This window comes from Pinus tabuliformis, chromosome X (genome assembly GCF_031772625.1).
Source record: "Pinus tabuliformis cultivar Carrire ecotype Pingquan chromosome X, CPIR1, whole genome shotgun sequence".
Taxonomy (NCBI): domain Eukaryota; kingdom Viridiplantae; phylum Streptophyta; class Pinopsida; order Pinales; family Pinaceae; genus Pinus; species Pinus tabuliformis.
The window spans coordinates 706,870,720-706,897,808 of record NC_142308.1 but is presented as its reverse complement, the minus strand read 5'-3'; the positions used below and the strand labels follow the sequence as shown (position 1 = coordinate 706,897,808).

General features: G+C 40.6%; 1 protein-coding gene across 9 annotated transcripts in view; it reads right to left on the bottom strand.

Moving 5' to 3' along the window:
* LOC149141933 (uncharacterized) overlaps window positions 1–27,089 on the bottom strand; it is a 446,950-nt gene that overhangs the window by 256,718 nt on the left and 163,143 nt on the right. For all 9 annotated transcript variants that reach the window (XM_089446268.1, XM_089446276.1, XM_089446274.1 and 6 more), the window contains one exon: window positions 25,382–25,482. In XM_089446268.1, coding sequence (XP_089302394.1) covers window positions 25,382–25,482 — 101 coding nt within the window. The remainder of the gene's footprint in view (window positions 1–25,381; window positions 25,483–27,089) is intronic.

The following is a 27,089-nucleotide window of genomic DNA, read 5'->3' as shown; positions in this document are numbered from 1 at the left end:
GTAGTCGAGAGGACTGCAGATGGGCCCACCTCTTGGATCATCACCTTGCTACGGGAGCCCATGATCAGGAGCAGTGGGAGGGAGTTTCATTTGCTGCCATGGAATGTTGATTCGACAGATGCAGTGGCTAAGAGAGCTAGAGACTGAGCAGCGCAGAGCAGAGAGGCAGCAGTGCAAGGAGGCATGGTGCAAAGCTTCTGCAATGCAGTGGCTTTAGAGGTAGAATGGTATTAGCAGCTATCAGGATGTCAACACCAAGGAGTAACCACTGGATACTTGTCCAGTTTTGGGTGTTTTCAGTTGCTTCTCTCAGCAACTGAGTTGCAGTACGGATGCAGTGATAGCAATGACAGTGCTAACAACATAGCAGATGCAGTGATTGAGAGAGAGTTGCAATACAAATGTAGCATTGGCAGTGGCAGTGGCAGTGGCAGTGGCAGTGGCAGTGTCAAAGGCAGCAGTACAGTAGCAGCAGTAGCGTAGTAGTCGATGGACAGCATGTCAAGCATCAACAATGCAGAGACGATGCTTCAAAGTCAGAGCAATATGCAGAGAGGTAGCATATTGCTAGAGCACATTACTTGCTAAGAGGGAGTGTTGATTTGGGGTAGCATCAGATATGCTCTAAGCCTCAAATTTTGCAGGGAGGCTTGGGCACAGGTATTCGAAAGAACCCAGAAAGTGTTTTGGGAAATTCCACCCAAAAGTGATTTTATTAAAATAATTAATATTTTTAATGGGGTTCCTAAGTCTAAACTTAGGAAAAATAAAATATTAATAGGTATTAATCTAATCAGGGGTGAAACTTCTAGAAAAAGCCACGGATCAAGCCAAAACGATATGAGCCTTTGATTATGATTTAATCTAGGTCGTTGGTTGTCCAACAGGAAGATATAAGAAGGGGCTTGAGGGTCATTTGGAAAACACACAGAGAGATTGAGAAAATCAATTTTCTGAAGTGAGAAGTTCTCAGGAGGAAAATCGATTGAGGAGATCTTGCAGCAAAGGGGTAGTGAGAATTTGGGAGAAGGAATTTCCAGAGAGTACCAGGCAGAGGGAGAACAGAAAGACGTCCAGAGGAAGGTTGACGCTGGCCTACGCAGTGCTGATGCAGAGGCAGCGCAGTGCTTGAGGGGAAGTCGATTTCTTGCTGAGGGAAGTCGAAGTTCAATTGTTGGAAGCCAAGGTGTGAGTCTAGAAGGCAAAAAGTCAATTTCTCAGCCAACAGAGGATCCAGAGGTGAGGCAACATAATACCCAAGAGGGGTGACACAAAAGTTGCCCAGGGTGACACAGTTATGCGCAGAAGACCACGTAGAGGGTGACGCAGAGCCTCCAAAGCAGCAGGATCAATCACTGATTCTCCAGTGATAAGGTGAGATCATTTCACCAGTCTTTTGTTCAGTATTCTCTCTGTATCAGATTGCTAGTTGAGCATCCTAGAATTGTACTCAGAATTTTTCCTGCATAATAATAAACCCTCGAGCTGCTACACCAGCTTTTCCGTATTGGGTTTTTCTAGGGACTATTTGTCCAAAAATAATTGTGTCCTATGTGTTGTATTTTTCTTTCTTGCTCAGTATTTTGTTTCCACATATATGTTAATTAAGTGAAGGTTGCAGATGTATTTGCTTCGATATTTACCATAGAACACAGTAAATAACTTGCATGATTTAAACAAGTAGGAGAAGTAACATCAGTTTGCTGCAGTAGGGATTCCAGTTGTGGAATTTTCACAGACAAATTCCCCAAAAGGTGAAATGATACCACGTGCAATAGTATCTCCAAATATGTGATATCAACCATGAAACACACCTCTAAAGACAATATGTACAAGTTATTACAAAGGACCTCTATAGAAACACATTCAGGTTACTTGGGTAAACCCACCAAGCATGTTGAACCCCAAGATCGCTTCTTACTCAAAGCATTTCCTAGACTTGAGGAACAGCCTTATTGTTTTGCCTTCTAACATTCTGCGACACTAGATGCATGCCCTTAGGATCCCTATTTGATGATTTCAGGTCAGTTTGCATCAACTTCAGTTTAAAAGTGATCACCACATTGTAGGGGAGACCAAAATTGCAAGCTTTGACAACTTCAAGACTCTAAGCAAAGTAGCACTTCATATTCCACTTCCCCCATATTATGAGATCCAAATATGTTACTATTGTATTTTCAAGGGCTCCAAAAACTCCCTCACATTCTTCTTTTGAATCCAAGATCAAAGATGCCTAGCCTTGTATATAAGGAAATCCCACTTGCTCCTGCAACGTCTGCATAGATTAAGCTTTTCCAAATGATTACCTCCTACTTTTGGATGCTTACAAAAGATAGAGGCACCAAGAGGCAGGCAAACTGCAACACTACAACAACAGTGAGATCCATGAGATGTCAAGAGGTCGTCCATGCCACATGGTACATCCTTGAGACCCTTACAGACTTATCACATCAAATAAAGGGATAGTTTTACCAATGTATAGACCAGCTAGAAAGGGACTTCTTCCAAATTTCAGCAATGGGCTACATTGTCTAGGTAGCGAGATACTCAAAAGTTCAAAACACATCTTGTAGTACTACCAAGCCTTTCAACCAATCATGTACCAAGAGATTCTTTGTGAAGGCCTCAAATGTTAGAAGAGAGACAGCTACTAGAACCCGTAGCTCACAAGAAGGAAACGGTCGATTCCCCACTTCCCCCTTAATAGTTCACTTTAGGAAGCGGTTTTTGAGTCTCATAGGCAAGACATCCTCCTCAAAATTCATTGTCCCTTGATAGCTCTTTTTTATATCTATAGTATCTCTCAGTCGTCTACCCATTGCTCTTAGGCTTTACGTCTTATTTTGCATAGGTTAAATGTGATACTTTCTGCTTTCCAAAAAGCGGCTTCAACACTTTCACTTTGTATTACACACTATTGTAGTTAGCAATCCCTTTACCCTATTTTTGGCCATTTCTTGGACATAATAAAATTATCTCTTATCTTCCAAAGAGATACTAATAATAAAACCCATAAGACAGTCTAGAAGTCTCCTTGATGTAGATCGCTCCTCATTATGGGTGAAGAGTTCCACTAGATACAGCTGCAATTATCTCAAGGGCACATGCCCTCCTAGGCGAAATACTCCTTTAAAAAAGTGTTTGTTACCCACCAAAATCGGTAATCTGATTGGAGAAAACTTGTTTCTACTACCATAGATAGCCATCCAACTAACAACCCTACACATTGTTTAGTGATGATGATATGCCGCATTTCTTCGCCATTTTAACTAGTTAATCAACTCTCACCCTCTAACAATCCTCTTGAATAAATGTGGGCTACCACTCAGTAGGTACTTTAACCATTTTGCAATCAAGTGCTTTTACCTAATGTTTTGGGCATTTTAACATGGATAAAAGGGTGATCTAGATGATTGATTGATCTTGACTGTAAACTTGTTCTCTCACTTTACCAGGGGGTTAGTCATTAACCCTAGTCTGGTTGGGAACTCCTCTAAGACCTTAGGATTTTAGGAGGGGCACTACTTGGGAAACTTGGATTGAAGTACCATGCCCATTACCATTACATACTTAACATCTTTCATCATTCCCTTGATACCTCATCCATCCTTGGGGTTAACTGTTAGTGGTTTATTAGGGTTTGGTACTCACACATCCACATCCTTCAGTAGGGCCGGAAAACTTTGCCTTGGTGGTTGATGCAGCTACAAGAATGAAAAAGCATAAGATGGCCACAAAAAAAGAAAAACAAAAGTTAAAATGCAAAGATGGATGGGACATAATTAGCATTTGGGAAAAATCCTAGCATGAGCTTTACCCCCCTCATTAGTCATCACCCAATTCCTGAGCACTTGAAGCTCCATCTCATCACAAACACAAAAGAGGACAGAAGGTGTAGGTGCTCATCCAGGGAAAAACCCCGATGAAGGGGAAAACCAAGTCAAACACTTCCACTAGTAAATTCAAATCAAATTGAGACAACCAGGACCTTGACTCAACAATACGACCTCCTCCATCCATCAAATTGGCCTCCCAACTATCAAGACAAAGATCAAACTGTAGAGACAAACCAAATCAATGTAAACTAATCAACATCTCGACCTTCCCTTTTATTGGCTGCACACTTGGCCCTATAGTCTTCGTTGTTTTATCTTAGATATCTCAGAATTTTCGGTTCTCTAAAGAGTCCTTTCCTTGTTGTATATATCCTTCTTCCTTATGCTTTAAGTATACACTTCTTTACACTCCTATAATTGCAGATTGAAGCTACTTCAAGATTGTATCTTTCACAAGGTCGAATGTATCCTTTATATATAGCCATTTGGAAGTTGAATCGTCTTCTTGACGCCAACTTGTAGGAGAGGGCAGGTCGACTTGATGTGCTTTGAGCCCGACTTGTAGGAGGGACAACACATAAAATAATTTTCTTTCTTTGATACAATGAGCCCAAAAAGGGTCTTTTACATCATGATTTGGACTTTGACTCAAGATACAAACCTAGAAGCCTACGATGAAGGCTTGACCTAGAAGCATGAAACCCATGCTCATAAAATATTTTTTCCTTTTATAATAATTTGTTTTTCTTTCTTTTGACATATACATTACATCATGACTCAACACAATTATGAAGACCGACACTAGTTACATTCTTCAACATTCCCTCTTAACTAGGGAGGTATTTATTATTGTTATTTTGGGGCATGGGTTTCATGCTCAAGGTCATTTTATTTATAGGTCAAGCACCCATTGAGTGCTTCTATGGCTTTGTCATAAAGTCTAGGAGTCAAAGAGTCCTTGTCATATGTAAAAGACCCTATTGGGTACTTTGTATCATGTAAAGAGAATTTATGTAAGTCAAAAAGTGTCAAATGTCCTCCTTTAAGACCAAGTCGACCTACTAAAAGACAAGTAGGCCTACAAGCAGCAAAGTCGGCCTCATTAGGGTTGTTGGAGCCTCATAGAAGACTATATATAAGTGTGCCATCGACCTCATTTGGAGAACATATTCGATCAAGTAAGAAACAAGTTTGATCACCAAGAAAAGAAGCATAATAGCCAGAGAAAAGAGGAGAACAAAAGAAGTGATATCAAAGTTTTGGATTTGGTTTAGGGCTACCTTCTCCCACACGTGCGAAGGGTCTAGGGCATCATTTGTTGCAGAAATTGCAGTCATAAAATGAGTTGAAATCAAGTGTCATAAATATCAAGTTTGAAGGTCGAGTTGCTTAGGAGAAAGGAGACACATCTCACCTTATTCTATCCACACGTGCGAGCTAGGGTTTCTACAGTTAGGCTGAAACTGCAGTCAAGGAACTGCAAGTCCGAATTTTTGAAATTACAGCAGTTCTGAAGCAGGTTGACTTTGTGAGAAGCAAGTTCATCAATAAAAGGTTTGACTTGGTCTTGGAGGAGTTTTTGTCAAGGGTCTTAGGTCTTGGAATTCGTCATTTGAAGATACTATAAGAAGAAAAGAATTCTTGTGGGTTTTCCTCTCAAGAGGAGAGGTTTTGGCCTTGGTTAGTAGCCTACATTTTGTGTCCTCTTGTCTCATTGATCTTCATAGTTTGGTAGTTGTTTGATGATAACAATACAATAATAATCAAGCGAACGAAGAAATTAATTACAAGTACATCAAGTTAAGTAAAAGAACATCACAAGAAGTTATCAAAGTAAGAGAAATCACCCTAATCTAGCTGCCCTTAATTTCTCAACATGGTACCAGAGCTAAGGTTACAAGAAAAAGTGGCAACTTGAAGATCATACAATTGAAGAAGGATACATAAGAGCCAAGCATAAGGGGAGCATCAACTCAAATCATCAAGGAGAGTTAAGTGCATCAAGAAGGATTAGTCTACAAATCATCTTAATGGAAAGAACTTTTGGAAAAAGAAGAAGACCTCAAGGACTCTACCTCCATTCAAGAAAGAAGGACTCCACATTTGAAGTATTCTTGGGAACTTACACGTTCTACAATCAAAGGAAGCAAGAAAGAACACTCCATCATCAAAGGAATCAAAGTGATCTACCTCACATTGAAGAAAGGATCACATCTCAAAAGAAGACCATCAAGATATCATTATCAAAGGAGCATCGTCACTTGGCAAGTAAGTACTCTATATTTTATGTCTCGAACTAGAATGACTTCTTTCTGCAAGGAGAACAACAAACTTGTTGGGTCATCGAATTACCTTGCATGGAAGGAGAGAATAGATTTGATCCTCATAGAAAATGAAGTTAGTGAATATGTCACAGGCTCAATCACCAAACCTCCTCAAGAGCAATCTTAAGCACTATCAAAGTATATGAAAGGAGAAATAAGAGCTCAAAGAATCCTTATTGAGTCAATCAAGGATTCCCTCATTCCTTAAATAGCAAGTTGAAGACATCAAAAGAGATCTATGAAAAATTGGTAAGAGTTGTTCTCTGTAAGTACTGGAGGAGAAATTACATTGTTAAGAACCAAACTATACAAGATGAAAGTATCAAAGGAAGAAGGGGTAGCCTTCATACATTATGAAGGTATCTCAAATAAGAGACCAACTGCAAGAGTTAGGAGAAGTAATGTTTGATCAAGAGATGGCCACCATTGTGCTCAATGCACTACCTGATGAATGGGGCAACTTTGTATCAAGTATCTATGGAAAGAAGTAAACTACCCCATTCAACGATCTATGGTCATTATGAAAAATTTAAGAAACCAGATAATGAAACAAACTCAAGCATATGCAGCTATGGCAAGGAAGAAAGGGAAATTTGGAAAATTTTAGTCTCGAAAGAAGTTTCAAAAGAAAATCAACATGTCTAAGATTCAATGTTATGAATGTAATTAATATGGCCATTTCAAAAGGACTTGTCCTAAATTCAAGAAGGACAACAAGAAGAGAAAGGAAAGAAATGAAGCCCATGTCACCGAAGAAGTAGAAAAACCTGAAAAGAAGAAGTCAAAGAAAGAAGAAGTGAAAGACCATTACTATGACTAAGATAAGATCATATACTTGGTTCTTTTCAGTTTACAGAAGATAGCAGTCATGATGGGAAGCATCGCAAGTATGATAGGATGCATTATAGTAGAGATTGAGATCACCATAGAGGCATGGAAGGATAGCAGAAATAGAATTTTATATGATTGAATCAATCATAGTACATGATGGAAAGGAAGTAGCTCATGGCATCTTCATTGGAAGCATGTAACGATAACCGAAGTAACAGTTTCAATGATTGAAGCAAGTCATTGAGCAAGATAGAAAGATAGATCATCATTCATCATCATCACTAGAAAGAAGCATTTGCAAAATAAGGATCATCGAGATCTTCCATTGGAATCTTTATTAGAAGGTTCACCTCCTCTTAGAAGAAGTAAGTGATAGTGTACATTCCACATTGTGTGCCATCCACAATTTAGAAGGATGATGGTATGATGACAAAGATGTGCAGCATGTCAAGTTGGTTGAAGTACTTTCATCTTCAAGCAAGGAAAGGAAGTTGCTAGAAGGAAGTCTAGATGACCAAAAGAAGGAAGAGGTATGTATATATTTGATAGATAAAGTCATGTCATCATACAGTGGCAGATAGAATGTTTAATGCTCTATCTCATGAGCATGATTAAAGAAGGGACTATTCCTTATGAATGATACATGAAGTTATGAATATAATGTACTTTGAACTCTTCTATAAGATGAAATTAACATGATATGACCTCATGAAGTGGTTGGCACCTATGGTTCCTATGATGAAGGAACTATGTGTAGAAGACCCTGAGGAAGCAATATGTGAAGAAAAGTGAAAGAAGTGTTCGTGAAAGATGTATTTATAGTCATGTAAGATAAGATAAATGATCAACATCTGATAATAAGAAAGATTAGCTATAACATCTTCATGAAGAAGGTATGAAGACCCTGATATGTATGTTGGAGAAGAAGAACCTTGGTAATGTATGTCTTGGAGATGGATTCATATAGTATGTGAAAGGATGTTGATGTTGCAAGAAACAAATGTCATGACAAAGGGCCATCATAAAAAGGTAATGTTGATTTGATGTTCATTTTTTATTTTTGAAAGAAAGCATTTGGTTGGGTTGTAACAGGGCTACCGAAAAAGGGTTGTAGAAGTTCATCTACAACTAAGATTGGATGGAAGATCCTGAAAGAAACATCACTTGGAAAAGGTAGTAGCATGAAGGTTAACAAGAAGATGACTAAGGTGGTCACTGCCCGACAAAGAGAAGGATGGCATGACTTTTGGTTCAACGCTATGTTTCGTTGAAGGGAAGTGATGGAGAAGATGGTCAATGCCCTACGAAGAAGTTCTAGAAGAAGATGGCTCCATGATGAAGAAGATGAAGTTTATCCATGACATGATGATGTCGCAAAAAGGAGGAGCTCTACAAGCAGTTGGTAGTATCATGATCTCCATCGAAGAGCACAGAGTTGTTGGTAACAAGTCCCTAGTTATGAAGGAGCTTGGGCAAGTCCCTAGTTAAGAGGGAACTTGGGTATATTCCTTTTATAGGAATGAATAGATTCTCCCTAGTTGAGAGGAACAAATAGACACATCATTCTTGTCTTCTTTATGAAGAAAGAATGGAGGATTGGGTAAGCATCTGAGACGGATACCACTACTCTTTAAGGATGAGGTAGGGCATCCAATAGGTAAGAGTAGTCGAAGAGGAAATTCCTTGAGGATGTGTTACTCCAAGACAGGAATAGCCCTAGAAGGACATACCTTATGAACAATTGGATGGGGTATGTGCCTTTAGAGACAATCATGAAGGTGTTTATAAATCATTTGTCTCCCCAACATTGTGCTCTAATCTTGTGGAGAGATAGAGTTGTTAGTCAAGGCCTTACTATGTGACAATGCTAGTTGATATGATCAGATGCATTGATATAAGCTGATAAAATAGCTTATGAGATGGCTTACCAATCCGACTCTTCTGATAAGAATTCTTCGGTATGACAATTTCCATGTACCTCGTATGTATTATGAATACCTCCCTAACTAAGTCACCTAACACAGGGACATGGGATACACAAGACATGAAAATTTGAGTGTCCGACACGGGCACGTAGGCCCCCTGGAAGAGGACACGTAGGACACATTATATATTATTTTATTAAAATATATATATATGAAAAATTAATACTAAATAGATATTTCTTACACAAATTCTTATTCATGATACAAATTCAGACATAGATCTAGATTCTACATTGAAAATTTAAAATTTGTAAGTTGCACAATGTAACATATTGCATACAAATACAATTGTGACAGATTCATCAATGATCCAATAGGAGAAAGACAAGAAACAACAGTTTTCTCATTAAGTAATCAAAATCAAAATGTGTTACATAGGTAGACCGTAGTAGTAATGCCAATGGCAAATAGAAATAGCAAATACAAAACAACTACAAGGTAGTAGGTACTTCATGAGTCATTAGTCATCATCATCATCAAAATCAGCGTCACTGTCATGGTCACCACTGCTCTCCTCTATTGCATCCTCCTCCTTTGTATCCAATGTAATCTCTGCATCTGTTGGTGTGGAGGATGACCCCTCAAGAGTATCACCATCATCAAAAGTGGCAAGCTCTAGCACTGGATCATTAAGATCCAAGTTGGCCAATGCCAACTCAACACTATTGTCCAAACCCATATCATTAGGAAAGGCATCCCACATCTTTGTCTTTCCCTTCAACCACTAATCCCTCCACCTGTAAATGAGACGAAGGTTGGTGTGCACATACACCATTGACTCTGCCCTGGACTGCTCAAGCCTATTCTTCTTGACACTGTACAAATTCCCATATGTGCAATAATTCCTCTTGCAACAAGATGAAGTCACCTGAGAGAGGAGCCTCATCGCTAACTGTTGTAGAGGAGGGCTTGTTGCCCCATGAGTTGCCAACCAAGAATAGGGCTTCTTATCCCCCATGTCTCTAATCACATCATAGCCTGCAAATTGCCTAGTGTCAGTGGAAAACTCTGCAAAGGCATCCTCCACCTCATCAAGGGATGCTCTATCCTTAAATATCCACCTCAATGCATCCTTCCTCCCCTGTGAAATTTCACCATCCATATGAGGAGGGAATCTACAGGAAGGTCCACCATTCAGCCACTCATGGCTGTAGTATTTTGGGTTCAATGAGTGTGTCATGTCCCTTCACAAATTATTTTGGAGCAGGATTAATTTCTACATTTTGGGGCCAATTTTGGAGGTGATGGAGGGCCATTCAATTTTATTAGGAGGCTAGACTTAGTAGAAGTTATTTCGATGTGGTTAAGTTATATGTGGGGGACACCCATACTAGGGGAATACGCATTCCCTAGTTCGATTTGCATGGAAGGGAAATCGATGGTTAGGTGAGGGACCCACGATGGAGGGAAAATGGAGGGAAAAGTGCTCCACGAAATCTATATAAGGAAGGCAGCTCTCCTCATTTGGGTATCCTATCTTTTGAAATATTGAAATCAATCTTAGTTGCTCGAGCTGCTTAGCTAGGTTACTGTGTTGTTTAGCACACGAGTGTCTCCGAGTGGAGATCTCAACCCTTACTTTGGTGTACTTCGATTTCCAGCCCTAGAAGGGAGTTCTTCTTCATCTCAGTTCGTAGCAATAGCAGAGAGACGAGTTACAATAGTTGTAAGTCGAGTAACAGCAGCAGGTGGAGTAACAACAGTGCAGGGATTGCATAGTCACAGTGTGAGACACTTCGAGAAGTTGGGGAGACAGGACCATCCTTTCATCATTTTCAGGAGTATAGAGGGCAGCTACAGACAAGAGGGGCATCCTACACGCAGCTCTCATTTCATCACACGCAGGATTGCGTCATCTCCTCCATCACTGCGCAATCATTGGAGTGAGACTCTTTGGGGCAGCATAATCCAGGGGAGTTTTGAGTTGGGATGTTGGGAGATCAATTGGAGGGCCATTTGAGGAGGATTGTGGAGTTCAGAGAGCAGAGATTGACAAGATCAATCATAGCAACATAACTCAAAATTGGAGGAGGGCCAAGCTGTGAAGGGTCAATTTTTAAAGGTTAGAACCAAGGAAAACACTTCTGGGTTTTTCTGCGTTTTGGGCAAAGGTCACACTCCTAATTTTATCGAATTTTTTGGGCAGATCTATGGGGTCAAACAAGGATCCCAACTCAGCCAACAGCTAGAGGAGCTAAGGGGAATATGGGCCAAAATTATGAGGTCAACATTAGCCAATTCCTTCGTGGGTTATTCTGGGTTTCTTGTGTAGAGGTTGGGATTACTTTCCCAGAATTTTCTGAGCAACAGGGAAGGGTCTAGCAACAGATCATTTCAAGCAGCAACACCTTTCTAGGCAATAACATCGCAGCTCTTGGGCCAGATTACCAGCAAATTTGAGGAGGGTGTTACATTGTTCATTTTGGGCTTTTGCTAGCTTGCCTAGAGCAAGCCCAGGTGCACACATTCCAACACCTTGTTGTACACCTCTTCCCATTTAATAAAATGAGTAGACAACGCAATTTGGTTGCCAATTTTGTGGTCTGATGGTCTAATTTAATTTTATGGTGTTGTTTTTATTGTTCGCTTTGCATAGCACTATTTTTCCTAGTTTGGAACATTACAGAGTGAGCCAAACAATGCAAAGGTGTGAAATTCTTGTCCCATCTGCTGACAAGAATATCCTGTATGATGGTGAAGAAGACCTCTAATGATCTCTCATACTCAGGGCACTGCCTCTATAAAATAATGGTCCTCACGGACTCAATCATGGAATCCCATCCCTCATAAACCTCTCCTAGGATGGGTTGGTCTGTATCTACAAATTGTAGCAAAGCAATGATAAGGTCCATAATCTTAATAGTAAGATCTACCCTCCCCACCAAGCATCGTCTAACACTGTGTCCATCACTCTTTTTTAGGTTTCTTGTTCTGTCTTTCACCAAAAATACCAAAACTCTGACATAACCATGGCCCCAAGAGCGATCTTGACGTCCCTCAACCTCTTCAACATGATGAATGAAGAGGCAAACCGTGTATTTGCAATCTTCAACAATGATAGATGGGTGTACTCCAAGACACGTTGGACACGAGAATTGGACACATGTCCTAGAGAATCATGTCTAATTCGTGGGATTCAAGACACGAGGGGGTGAGGATGAATCTAGTTTCTTAGCTCCCTAATTAAGAGGGAGTGTTGAAATATGAAACTAGGTTCTTCTTCATAATGTCTTATGTAAATTTGATTTTATGATGTAAAGAGAAAAAGAAAATTTATTATTGTTACACCGTAGCATGGGTTTCATGCTCAAGGTCATTTTATTTAGAGGCCAAGCACCCATGAGTACTTCCAAGGCTTTGTCATAAAGTCTAGGAGTCAAAGAGTCCTTATCATATGTAAAAGACCCTATTGGGCACTTTGTATCATGTAGAAAGAATTCATGTAAGTCAAAAAGTGTCAAATATCCTCCTCCAAGAGCACGTCAACCTCATTAAGGTTGTTAGAGCCTCATAGATGGTTATATATAAGTGTGCCATCGACCTCATTTGGAGGACATATTCGATCAAGCAAGAAACAAGTTCGAACACCCAGAAAAGAAGCATAATAGCCAGCAAAAAGAGGAGAACAAAAAATGAAGTGGAATCAATGTTTTGGACCTATTTTAGTGCTACATTCTCCCACATGTGTGGAGGATCTAGGGCATCATTTGTTGCAGAAATTACAGTCATAAAAGGGGTCGAAATCAAGTGTCATAAAGATCAAGTTTCAAGGCCGAGCTTCTTACGAGAAAGGAGATCTCCAAGCGAAGGAGAACGGAGACACATCTCACTATATGCCATCCACATGTGTCAGCTAGCGTTTCTGCAGTTAGGCCAAAATTGAAGTCAAGGAATTGCAGGCCCAAATTTGTGAAATTACAGCAATTATGAAGCAAGTTGACTTGGGTTGACTTTGTGAGAAGCAAGTTCATTAAGAAGAGGTTTGACTTGGTCTTGGAGGAGTCTTTGTCAAAATTCTTAGGTCTTGGATTCGTCATTCGAAGATTCTATAAGAAGAGAAGAATTCTTGTGGGTTTTCGTCTCAAGAGGAGAGGTTTTGGCCCTGGCTAGCAGCCTACATTTTGTGTCCTCTTGATTCATTGATCTTCATAGTTTGGTAATCATTTGATGATAAGAACACAATAATAATCAAGTGAAAGAAGAAATTAATTACAAGTACATAAAGTTAAGTAAAAGAACATCACATGTAGTTATCAAAGTAAGAGAAATCACCCTAATATAGCTACCCTTAATTTCTCGACGAGATGAACTCAAAAATATATGTTCTATGAAGAGTCATAGCATATGTAATGCTAAAGATTAGATACTTGACCAAGGTATTTAATCGGTTGGGCATAGATGTGTTCCAAGATTTAGCCACCATAGGTACCATCGAGCTTCAGCTCTAACACCAACCCAGGAATCCTCAGTGTCAAAAATTTAGGAATCCCGCATAAGGAAGCAAGGACTCCCTCAGCTGGGGCAAGGGATGCCCCTCCCTATGGAGGTGGTGGTGGTGGCCCTCTATCAATCGGACTCTCACCCTATGCCACACCACATCCTACTCCACCTCGTCGTCCTAGTCACTGTCAGAAAAAACCTCAATATAGTGTGCTCGATTAGCAGTGCACCGATGGCCTGGTGGCCAGGGCTCCTTGCATGTGAACACAGCTTCCTCCTCCTGTGGTCCTTTCTATCTCATCATTTCACTGCCCCTCCCCTGTGTGGTCCTCTGAGGTGGAGGTCTAGTCTCATGCCCCTTTTGTGGAAAGGGGGTCCGTGCAGGAAATGGTGCTCTAGTCTTGGGGATGGCCCCCTGTAGATCTCTCATGCACAAGACTACTTCCTGCAATGTGGAGAGTCTGCGCGACTTCACTAGTCCACACAAGTGCTCAAGCAAGCCCTCAATGAAGGTGTACACCCTCCTAGCCTCTGACAAATCTGGGACCATCACTGATACCTGCAGAAACTCAAAGATGTACTGCTCCGAGATACCTGTTTAGCGCAGTTGGGTTAGCTCTCTGAAATGGGCCTCTAGATCTCTCTAGTCAAAACGTGTTGAATGGTGGTAGCATTGGATGTGCTCTAACCATGAAAGTTGGTGGAGAGGTTGGGGCACATGAGATCTCCAATACCCAGAAAGGGTTTGGGTAGATTCTAAACAGTTCAAGAGATATTAAAATAATTAATATTTTTAATAGAGTCCCTAAGTCTAAACTTAGAGAAATTAAAATATTAATGTCCATTAATATGAAACTGTGTTAGAATGGTCCAAAAGACATGGATCAAGCCAGATCTAATCTTAGCCGTTGATTAGGGACTTAATCTCGGCCGTTGATATATCAACGAGAAAAGTATAATAGGGGGCTTGAGGGTCACTTGGAGAAGACACCAGAGTGATCAGTCATTCTATTCTCTAGAGCGAGGTTTGCTAAGAGAGATAGAATCAGTGATCGGAGTTGCAGTTGAGGGGCATTGAGTACAGAGAGACAGAGAGGCAGAGATAGTGTCGAGAGAGCAGCGCACGAGCCAGAAAGAGCAACGCAGGAGTAGCCAGGGCTCACGTAGGGCCACGTAGAGGTAGCTGGGAGCTGCGCAGAGCTTCAGGATTATCCGGGGTTTCAGCCGGGAAATTTGTCTCAAATTGAGAGATATTACTGCCAAGGAAATTCTTTGTTGGGTAGGTCAAATTTGGCACCCGTGTGTACTCTGATATTGCTTGATAAGAAAACCCTCAGATAGCTGCACTGGTTTTCCCACATTGGGTTTTTCCTAGGACATTAGTCCAAAAATAATAGTGTCATTTGGTGTGGTTGTTTCTGTCTCCTTCAGTTGTTGATCTGTAATATGTTGAGCATGCACTAGTGTTTATTTTCAATATTTACATTGTAAATAACTTGTTAAGTAATAGAACAAGTAGGTAGGAATAAATCAGATAAAGTGCATGGAGGGTTTCTAACTGGTAGACTTAGAAACTTCAACATGGTATCAGAGCATGATAGCAGATCACAAGAGCACTAAGGCCATCAACTGAGCGAAGCAATAGCAGCAGAAAATAGTTGTCCCGAGGAGACAAAAGTTGTTTCTAGCAGAGCAGCAACTACAGAAGGGTGACGCAGTGCGTGCGTCATCAAGGGTGAATCAGGGAGAGGCATCACAGAAGCTAAGGAAGGCAAAGAAAGCCTCACGCAAAGCCACGCAGAAGCTAGGAGGGTTGACGCTATTGGCTGAGGAGACTGAGTTGCTGGTGTCGGGATTGCGCAGAGCCTAGGAGCTCTCATATTTAGGTAGATGGGGTTTAGAAGGCTGTGGGAACATTGCAGAGTGTAGCTGGTGAGGTATTGTAGTCAGAAGAGTACCTAACAGGGCAAGGCCAAGAGGAGGGAGTTACTACCGAGGGTTTCTAGCCGAGAAACCCGAATCAGTGGTGCGATTGCACAGACAATCAGAGTAGGGGGCATCTCGACATCGGCAGAAGGATTTCCAGGAGGGAAATCGAGACTCAGAGGGAGTCACATCAAGAACTTCTAGGAGGGAAGTAGAAGAGCATCATGGCACTACACGGAGTAAGAGACCAGGATAGGCTGGACGGAGCGTCAAACTTCGCAGTCTGGAAGGCCATAATCTTATCTATACTTGACAGAAATCGTGTCAAGCACTTCGCCTTGAAGATGATAGCTATCCCAGTTGACCCAGCTGAGAACAACAAGTACGAGGAGGCAATGGCGAGGGCCAAGAGCATCATCCTTGACGGGGTCAAGGACCATGTAGTACCACACATTACCCAGAAGGAAATGGCAAATGAGACGTGGGAGGCCCTAAAGAAATTGTACCAGCATATTTCTGTGCAAAGAAGAATGTTACTAGAAAATCAGTTGAGGTCATATCAGATGAAGAAGGGACAACCGATTGACACCTTCCTCGGAGGACTGAATGAGATCCGAGATCAATTGACTACTATAGAAGCCACGCCGGAACTGAGGACGGCCCTGAATGTTGTCTCAGAAGACTGGGAGGTATTTGTCTAGAGTATACTGGGCAGAGGGACACTTCCACCATGGGATGAGATGTGGGCGGCTCTTCGCCAAGAAAAGTTCAAACGGCAATCAAAGGTGGGAAGCAGCGGCAAGGGGATCATAGTGTCAAGCAGGAGGAGGAGGATGTTGCCCTAGCATATGAGGGAAAGCAAGAAATGCGAAAGAAGAAGGATCTCTCCAAGATCAAGTGCTTCCACTGTGGGGAGTTAGGTCATTATGTGACCCTGTGTCCAAAGAAGAAGAGTAAGGGAGAGTCTTCCGAGACTAAGGCAGCGCCAGCAAGGGCAAAGAAGGAAGTGGAGACAGACAATGATTGTGCCATGAGTGCACACGCACCACTTGAGCGCAAGTGGGGAGACATCGAGCTATAGTCAGGCAGACTACAGGGGATGAGGGGCAGGATCCTCGAGGTACCTAGCCTCTTGGATTAGACCTTGCTAAGGGAGCCCCAAAGAGGAGTAGCAGGATTGGCTGATGTGGGTAGAGACGGATGCGGATGAAGCGGCAGAGAGAGCTACAACGCAGGAGTCCCGAGACAGCGCGAGGCTAGCAAGCTGCAGTAGTGCGAGAGGCACTGGAGTGTTGCACCAGTGCAGGATGGCACAGAAAGGGGTCCAACAGTACGAGATGCAGGGAGTTGTTGCAGCAGCGCAGAGGTCAAAGAGGAAGCAATTATCAGCAACAGAGGGAGATTTAGCATCATGAGGGTCTCTAGCCCAACAGAGAGGTCAGAGTTGGGAGATCAGTTACTTACTTCTCAGTAACTAAGTTGCAGTGCAGCAGAGGGCAACACGATGCAACATGATGAGAGGAGGTGCAGTGCGGACGCAGAGATGGGAAAAAGGACCAGCAGCAACGCAGATGCAGAAGGAGTTGTCGTACAGATGCAACAGTGGCAGTGGCAGAACCATGGGAAGCAGTACAGGATACAGCAGTGCAGAGGATGGTGGGTAGCAGGCCTAGCATCAGCAAAGAGACCGATGACGGATGATCAAAGTAATAGTCAGTGAGGAGTATTGCTAGAGCACGGTCCTCGCTAAGAGGGAGTGTTGATTCGTGGTAGCATTGGATGTGCTCTAACCACGAAATCTGGTGGAGACATTGGGGCACATGAGATCTTCAATACCCAAAAAGGGTTTGGGCAGATTCTAAACAGTTCAGGAGATATTAAAATAATTAATATTTTTAATGGAGTCCCTAAGTCTAAACTTAGGGAATTTAAAATATTAATGTGGATTAATATGAAACTGTGTTAGAATGGTCCAAAAGACATGGATCAAGCCAGATCTAATCTTAGTCGTTGATTAGGGACTTAATCTCGGTCGTTGATATGTCAACGAAAAATGTATAAGAAGGGGCTTGAGTGTCACTTGTTGAAGACACCAGAGTGATCAGTCATTCTATTCTCTAGAGCAAGGTTTGCTAAGAGAGATAGAATCAATGATCGAAGTTGCAATTGAGGGGCATTGAGTACAGAGAGACAGAGAAGCAAAGATAATGTTGGGAGAGCAGCGGAGGAGCTTGAAAGAGTGACGCAGTAGCAGCCAGGGCTCACGTAGGGCCAGGCAGAGGTAGCCGGGAGCTGCGCAGAGCCTCAGAGAGGCCAGCGTTGCTGACGCAGGGCCTTGTAAGGCTAACACATACCCATTCAAGGTGACGCAGGGCCAGCATTGGGCAGAGAGGGGCTGACGCAGTCCAGAAAGGCAAACGTTGGGGTTTCTAGGGCAGATTGGAGCTGAGGAGCTGTCGGAAGGATTATCCGGGGTTTTAGCCTGGAAATTTGTCTCAAACTGAGAGGTATTACTGCCAAGGAAATTCTCTGTTGGGTAGGCCGGATTTGGCACCCAGATTATACTCTGATATTGCTTAATAAGAAAACCCTCAGATGGCTGCACCGGTTTTCCCACATAGGTTTTTCCAGGGGCACTAGTCCAAAAATAACATTGTCATTTGGTGTGATTGTTTTTGTTTCCTTCAGTTGCTGAATTGTAATATGTTGAGCATGCACTAGTGTTTATTTTTAGTATTTGCATTGTAAATAACTTGTTAAGTAACAGAATAAGTAGGAAGGAATAAATCAGATAAAGTGCATGGAGGGTTTCTAATTGGTAGACTTAGAAACTTCAACAAGACGCTCCACCACCCTCCTAGTGAAGTCCTCATAAGAAGCCACGTGGGCATGCCCTAAGGTGGTCAAGCCATGAAACCACCAATCATGGGCATCCCCCTCCATGTGTAGCATGGCCATCTTGATGGCTTCCTACTCTGTCATCCAGTTGAGTTGGAAGTAGGTATCCATCTTCTCAACCTAAGCCCTGGCTGTGCACTTGGCAGTGCCATCGAAAGTAGGGAAATACATCCTCCCTATGGTTCTCTGCAGCTTGTAGTTCTAGGTCCCTGTCCCCCATGACCCTTGTTCTTCACACTCTGCGTGAGCTTGCAGTAATCTCTGAAGGAGAGGGCTTACCTAAAGTCTTCATCCATAGACTGCCACTCTCTGAAATAGTCTCCCATCTGAAGGGGCTCTTCCCTCTTGCAAGTTCAATTTATGCCACTGGCACAAAAGAAGTGAGTGTAGCACGAGTTAGCACATTGGCTGATGGGTGTTGTGCTGCTAGTGAGGGATGATCGAATGACTGAGAGGCCCCAGCAGTTTCCCCAAACAGAAACCCTCTAGGAGTGGTACTCTCTCTGTTCTGTGACTTGATCTCTTCCATCATATCTTTCTGGCCCTTGGCTAAGTCATTCAGGGCCCTCAAGAGGCTATCAAAAGCCATCTCTTCCCTGCTCTTGGGTTCCACCATGTCCTCCTCCTCTACCACTGCTTTCCCTTTGTCCTCCGTGTCTGGAGTAATCTCCAGCTCTCTTTCTCTGCTCCAGTACCTTTGCCTTTGGTAGGTGATGTTCTATTGGTCCCCTTCTCTCATAGGAGACAATCCCCACAACTGAGCCAAGAACTAGGCTCTAATACCATTCTAATGATCCTAAATAGGAATACAAGTGATAACAAGAAAATAATTTGTGCAACAATTTATAAAAACGAAATACACATTAAGCATCCACAGAAATGCTGCAAAAATGGAATTGTTGAGCCATTTTATTAATTTTCTGAAGGCTAAATACAATAGATAACAAGATGGTGCACCTGGGCTTGTCTCAATGGACAATCATGACCAAACCCAGGTGTGAAAATGGTTGAGTTGAAGGTTGCCCAACTGTTGCACCAATTTGCACTGCACTGCCCCAGAAAACAGCCTTTCTACTGAAGTTCGAATGGTTGGAAGGTGCACTTCTACTGCCCAAAAAATTATGTGCTTTTAACCCTGGACTCCTTGGCCTAAACCCAGAAAAACCCACGAAGGATTTTCGTTGGTTTAGACTTCTGAAATTCGACCCCCTTGGAGCCCAACTTTAGCTGCAACTGCAAAACTCGGCCTGCTGGAAACTGCCTGTCAATCCTCCAGGAAATGGTCCCAAAATGTTGGGCTAACCCTTGCTATCAAATCCCTGACTCCCCGGATGGGCTTCCGACCTATAGCTCCTACTCCCAAGCTCCACGAAAACTGTTGGAAGTGGTCTCTACAGCTGTCCCCAAGCCCGACAATTCGAACCACTGGGATGTTGGCTCTGCTGGCTATAAAACTCAGCAAGAATGTTGGTCTGTTGCTGCTCTCTCAGCCCTCTCACTCTCCCGGCAAACACCTGATCATTGATGGTTCTAACTCCTCCTGCATATTCTCTAGCTGCCCAGAAATACGCACTCCTTACTTTGCGCTGGCTGATGGTGCTGCCTCACAACCTCGGAACTCCTGAAAAACTTGTGGAACTGACTCTCTGGGGCGGGCACGGATGGTCCCCCAAAGTAGAGGTTGAATCTCTTGCTTGAGAGATTCGTGGCTAAACAGTCGGTTGACTCAGCTAAACAACAGAGCGAACAATCAAGTAGTTTTGTTTGCAAGATGTAAGAATGAATCCAAAATGAGAGTTGCTCCCTCCTTATAACTCCTTGGGCCTCCCTTGCCTCATGTGGGCCCCTCCATCCACCTATTCGACTTTCCCTCCAAGCTACTCGAATGGGCCAATTCAATTTCCCATGTGGGTGGCCCCCACATTCCACTAGCAACCAAATTAAGTCGAATTGCCTCCTAAGTCCCTAAGTCGAAGTTGGTGGGTCCTCTTCCTTAGCCAAAAATGTGCAAAATTGTGTAGCAGCACCCAGTTACAAATGTGTTTGAGAAGGGACATAACATCATACGATTTCTAAGGCGACAACAGCAACATACAATTTTTGTTGGTGCTGGTGGCATACGATTTCTTAGCGACAACATACAAATTCCTTAGGGCAAGGGCGATTGCGTACAGTTTTCATTGGCAGCAACGTGTAACAAGCAAGGGCGAATGCAGATGATTAGTGAATTATAGCGGATCGAAGGGGCGGCAGTGAATAGACCCAATGGACAGAACCGTGGTAGATTGTAATATCCCGATTATTAATTTTAACAATTTTCTCAAGATTTTTTCTTAAGAAAAATATTGTCATAAAAATGATAAACAAATTTCGCAGATTGAACCATATAATTAACAGCAAACAAGAAAATATAAATTGCAACTAAAGAATAGACAATCAATGCATGCAGGAAATTTCAGGTTTATTTATATTAAAATATCTTATTTTACAAAAATTTGGAGGATAGCTGAGATGGGATCCTCCAATTGAATATGGCCTTAGGATATACTCGTTGCAACACTAGATTTGGCCTTCGAAAATAGAACTGCAACCATTGGACGCTCTTGTGAATTCTAGATGAATTCAACAAGGGATGAGAAGAATTTTCATCCAATCTCACTGAATCACACAAGTGTTTCCATCCTAGGGTTATTGAAGCTGAGAACCTGGTTCTCCAAACCTCACCACAAAAACAATACAGAAATCCAAGATGTTCCAAATGAACTCCACCTTCTCCTTTTAAAGGCACGATAGATAGATCTCCAATCTTCTAGAAGTATTTTATTTTATTATTTTATTATTATTCTAGAATTTCCCCGTTGACTTCATCTAAGTGACTTTTTTATTTTATTTCATTTACTTAAGTCACTTGTATCCTTTTTCCTTCAATTATTCATTTTCCCCTTTTTTTATTTAGTTAGGTCACTTTTAACCTGGGAAAATGGTAAATCGCCCACCATAATCTCTCTGTTCAAAGGAAGTCACTTCTTAGCATCCCATCCTGTAGATCTTCTTGTTTCGATTCCAAGGCGCTATTACACTAAGGTGTTCCATCAAATATTCTTCCCAGAATGCCACCTTAAGCATAATTAATTAATGTTAGGCTCAATAATAACCTCGTTTTATGGGAATTATCAGAATGCAACGGAACCAAAAGCAAGTTGTGTGAAACTGACCCTGATGATGGAATATGCGAAGTGAACGTTGTCAGACCCCATAAATCTCCTCAAAACCCCTTTGGGACCTCTGATGACGTAATCTTGCTCTTGTGACCTGACCATCACATACCCTGGAAATCCATCCTGGTTGTACTATAGAAAAAACTAAAAATGGGGACATTACAAGTCCTCCCACCACAAGATTGCTTGCCCTCAAGCAAACTGTATCTTTCTACCGTAATAGCCTTTGCACCAATGCGCACTGATACTAGGACTCCATATGATTCGCACTGTCTCTAAAAATGTGCTTTGGCAATTCGCAATGCTAAACTCGACCTCCTTTTTGCAGAAAATAACATTGGTAAAATTCCTCCAAGTAATTCCGAAAATCGACCTGGGTATCAAACCCATGGCATCCTCTTCCAAACCCCTGCGTTGATCTACTCTAGTAAACCTTTGCGCTTTACATCAGCTCTGATACCATGTGAAAATTCTATTTGCAGTTAATATGATTATTATTCTCCTATCTATAAACAGATTATTTGTCCCAGCCAATTATTTACTATAAATAACGAATAAAACACAACTACAAATTTCACCAATTAAATAAATTGCGAAAACTCTAATAAGAAAACCAATCACCAAATGGACACTTTTCTTTAACAAAACGTCCCTAGAAAAACCTCAAAGGGAAAACCAATTCTTCATATTTCAGGGTTTTAATATTATCTTCAGCAAATTCTGCAATTGATAAATAATACAATTGCTTTCCAAACCACGGCAAAGCTTGCGCAAAATATTTCTTCACCTCCACAAGTCGATCTAACCACTAGAAGGCTCATGGCCTCCTTGTGCGCCCTCACATGGCCTTTCTTGCAGTTCGCACTATTATTCCTGCAATATGCAACGAATTCCTGCAATCGCACTAATTTCCTGCGATTCACTCTGCAAATGAAAATCTCGATCTGCTAAATTGGCAACTCATACAGCCTCTCCTGGCAATCTTGTACCGCCTCTCCTGGAAATCTCGACCTCTCTGTCTACAGCATAACGCTATCCTCCTCCTCCGCATCTCAGAAATTGGAAGAATACTGACGAAAGAAACTCCAAAAACATTTATTGCTTCAACTGTTGTTGAAACCCCCACTGGCATCAAACCCCGCGCTATCGTTGCACCCTCTTCATTGCAATGAATTGATCTCCAAGATTGCCCATCGATTTCCTCTATAATCTCTTGTGGAGAAATCAACGACCAGGATCTAGATCTGAAATGATCTAAGCGATGGCTAAGATCACCTAGAAACTTTACTAGAAGTCTCTAAAGGAAAATCGGCCATCTCTCAATTATTACTAATTAATTAATTTATTTCCCTAAGTTAAAACTTACGAAAATAATTAAAAATAGATTAATTAATTTAATTAAGACATTTATATTCAAAAGAATAACTTGGGCTTGGAGATCATTTTTGCGCTTGTGCTCCTAGCCTCACTGACACCACTTGAGGCTAGAACACCTATTGGAGCTACAACAACCAACACTAGCCTATGTTGAGAACTCAAATGATACCTATATTGAGATTAAGAACTAGAACTCCTTCAGAGCCTTGTAAGGATGGGCCTTCCATTCAAAGATCTAGAGGATGTCCTAGGTTTAACTAATAGAGTACCAAAAATATCCTAAATTGTTTCCTAATTCTTGCTAAAACCAGTTGACGGAATGGGAAGAAAGTGATCCATCATATAGAGGCCATATGACAAGGCCCTTGTAAGATATATGACATGTGGCATAGACCCTAACACTTCCCTCATAAGAAGAGGTAATCATCTATAGTCTAGATAAATGAAGAAAGTAGAGTGGTAAACCCATCGAGTTCTAATAAAATCAATGGAACTTGTGTCGGATCTTACAATAAGTGGGGCATGTAAAGATGAGGTGTTCCTTTGAATCGATCTCATACAAGTGGCACAACGAACAAATTCTCTCCAGCCACAAAATGTGATCAGTTACATCAATTTCAAGTTAATTAGAGCATATTTTCACTAACCAAGAGGGACCCTTAGTCTATGCATCCAACCCCTTCAATGTATACACAGGTCTAACAATAAGACCAACTCTAAGTGGATGAAATGCTAGAAATATAAAGCCATCACAAGATTGAGGCCCTCCAACCTGCAATTCAAGTGACCCAACCATATTTTATAAATATCCTTCCTAATCACCACATTCAAATCATACTTAGGAGGAAAACCGTGTATCTGCATCATCCAAGGAGTATCTATAAGGGGTGAGGTGACTAGAATAACAAGAAGACCTTCAATTACCAACAATCCCTATGTCCCAAGGTACTTGAATAAGTAATCTCCCTGAAAGAGATTCATTAAAATGTTGAGAGATATTTCTAACCACCTATAAAGTATAAACCATCACCACAAGAAGATCAATCAAAGAGTCAATGAACTTCAATCTCTACAACTACATCTTCCTCCTTTTCTTCACATTTTATTCCTTGCTCCTTTTGTACCCATGACAATTAAAACTTTGGTGTCATAGTTGTTGAGCAATGTAGGAAACATCCTTCTCTATCTCTTATAGATGCATCTCCTTTTAATATGCATATATCTCAGAAAATCCCCTTCTATGGTGCTACATATCTATTCAGCTCTAATCTTCCTCTTTTGTTGAATGTACCTCTCTTGCACAACTTCGACTCTATGATCATTTTTGCTTGTAAAAATAACAGTTTTAAAATGACCAACATGACTAATTGTAACTTGTTGAATATGTCTTTGAAGAATATCAAATTATATATCATATTGCAACAGCTAATAGTTTCTTTCAAATGGCATTGGATTAGTTTCAATATGGGCAATGTATCAAAAGTTATGAGTTCTACGGCACAAAAGCATTTTTCCTGCCTTACAAATAAAATAGTACCATAGCCCAATTCAAAATGATCAGAACTTCAACATTACAAACCCAAATCAAGAATACAATATATTGTTTCAGAGAAAGATATATTTACCAATGGGCAAGTCAAACCATAGACATGAGAAAGATATATTTACCAATGGTCAAGTCAAACCGTAGAAATTATTATAATAAGTGGCAGAAAAGAATTTGTAGTCAATATGTAGGAAAAGTTTCATAAAATGTTCTAATGTTGCAACCATCTTATGCAAGAACCATCGCTACAATACCAACATGTAACATTCCTATTCTTGAAAGGGAACTACCACTGCAGTTATGGAAATAGCCAAACCAAGAAACATAAATTAAGTGCCAAAAAAGAAAGGAAAAGAGCTGGGGCACTTGCCCACCATGGGGTGGATTGCACCTGCAAATCTGAAAAATGGGGAAGATGTCTCAAGTAAACACCAAGTAATAGGTTGACATATGAAGGCAAAAACCCCTGTTTATGCTAATAAAGAAGCAAAAGCCTTAACAAAACACTAATTAATGCTCGAACCACTAATAAGAGCAATGAGGCACTTAGTAGATAATAATATCATTTCTACAATAGTGAATATGATACCATCAATTCCAAGAACTTAAATTCTCACCAAAATCATGAGAACACACACCAAACACCTTATGTACATAGAGTCTAATACCTTTTGGTTAGGTACAAAAAAAACCATGTTTGCAGCCAATACCTCCATAAATAATCAAAGTACTATTCAAGTCCGTGAAATCAATCTTGTGCCTAGGGGAAACTATATTAAGCCACCATAAGGCCTTGTGATGTGCAGGAGAAGCCACCTAGGGCCATTGTGCACAACTAGGTTTCCATAGAAAAGAATTAACACATGTGACAGGCAATGAAGGACAACAGTACCAAACCATGAATCTTCAAAAATGACAATGCACAAAACCATACAATATATCCTTGAACCTTTAAAAAACCCTAAAAGCAAACAACAAAACAACCTCTAAAGAAACTTACCAAGCATGAATTGGCAAAAAGATATACGCTTTCTCAAATATGTTTACTCCTTTAAACCATCTCCGAAGCTTTGCAAAGGAATTCCCATCTTCTTGCTTACACTGTTGAAACAACGTTGGCAGTGAATTTGCAAATTCATCAGTCAAATGTTTAAATATATTTTCAGATGAGTACCTACTTCCAGAAATGATATAATTGTTAGCAAACAAACTAATAGCCAATGTAATTTTTGCAGCTTCTTACATTCAAATGACAATATTCAATAATGAAAGCATGCTTTAAAAGAGTGTATTTAGAACCTATTTTTTCGATACAAAATTTGTTAGATAGACAAGGAGCTCAGAAAATATTTTAAACAGTGTTCAAGATATGCAACAAATGTTTATTACCCTAATAAATCATAAATTAACGAGCGCTTATAAAGAACAGAAAATTGACAAATCAGTTTACAGTATATGACAATTCTACCTTGAAGAAGCTTCATCAAAATTATCTTAAACATGCAGTGTGTATCAATGAAATAGCTAACCAAGGGTTCGCTACCAAAATCTGCTCTGTGAAGACTGTAGTGCACATCAAAGATTTATATTTTTGCTAGTTGCTCACATCCTTGCTAAGTGAACTATTCATAGTTGTTAATCCAAAGTTGCACAATACGGGGAAACGGGTACCGAAACCTAACCCCCCCCCCCCCCAAAATTTTGGAAACAGGCAAACGCAATATATATATGCGTGTCTGTGTGTCTGTGTTAGAACATTTAAGAAATGTTATGTGCAATCATAAAGCATACATGATACATTATAATTTATTACATTATGATTAAATTGTCCAATGTCAATGCATAAACTATAACTCTATTTACATCACATTTACTCATGAATGATCACATAATGAAAATAGCGATATCCAAAATCAGCCTTTATTATACATCCAAATTTCAAAATCAGCCTTTATTATATATATGAGGCTGCATGTTATGAATATAATTCATATAAAATAAAATAAATAAAAATAAATGTAAACAATAAATAGTCAAAGTAGTGATTATTTTAATAGTCATTAGTTTAATGAAAAGGGATGTCTAACATTCAATCATCCTATACATTTTCATATTATTAATAAAATATTATTTACAATACATTTGTTTATTTACAATTTAAAGCACAATAACTCATAAGTTTTGTCGCTCCAGTGGTATCAAAGCCATGCGAGCCTTTGGACGTTATCCGCCACATAATCTACAATTAAGTTTAGGTCTTCAAATCATAGAATTAACTGAACATTATAAACATCCAACTGAGTTGTTAAGTGAAATTTGAGAATCGTTACAGCAAATAAAAATATCATTTTCAGAATATGCAACATGTCTAAAGGAAGAAAACGTTGACATGAAAGAGACTAACGATAAAGAATGCTCTAACCAAGAAAATGGTGTTGAACATGTTGAACTAGGATCTCCTCAGGGTGACATGAATGAGAATGATAATCAAAGTGGGTATATGATAGCTGAGGATGAAATCAGCAAGGGAGAACCTTCTGAAAGTGATGAGGAACCAAAACCCAAAATGGCAACCAAGGACCAACAACCAGTAAAGGTTGTTCTGGCCAAGCCATATAAGAAGGGTACAAGAAGCAGTGAGGAAGAAACCTCTGAAAACGATCAAGAAATGAAACCAAAAACAATAACCAAGATCCAGCAACCAGCAA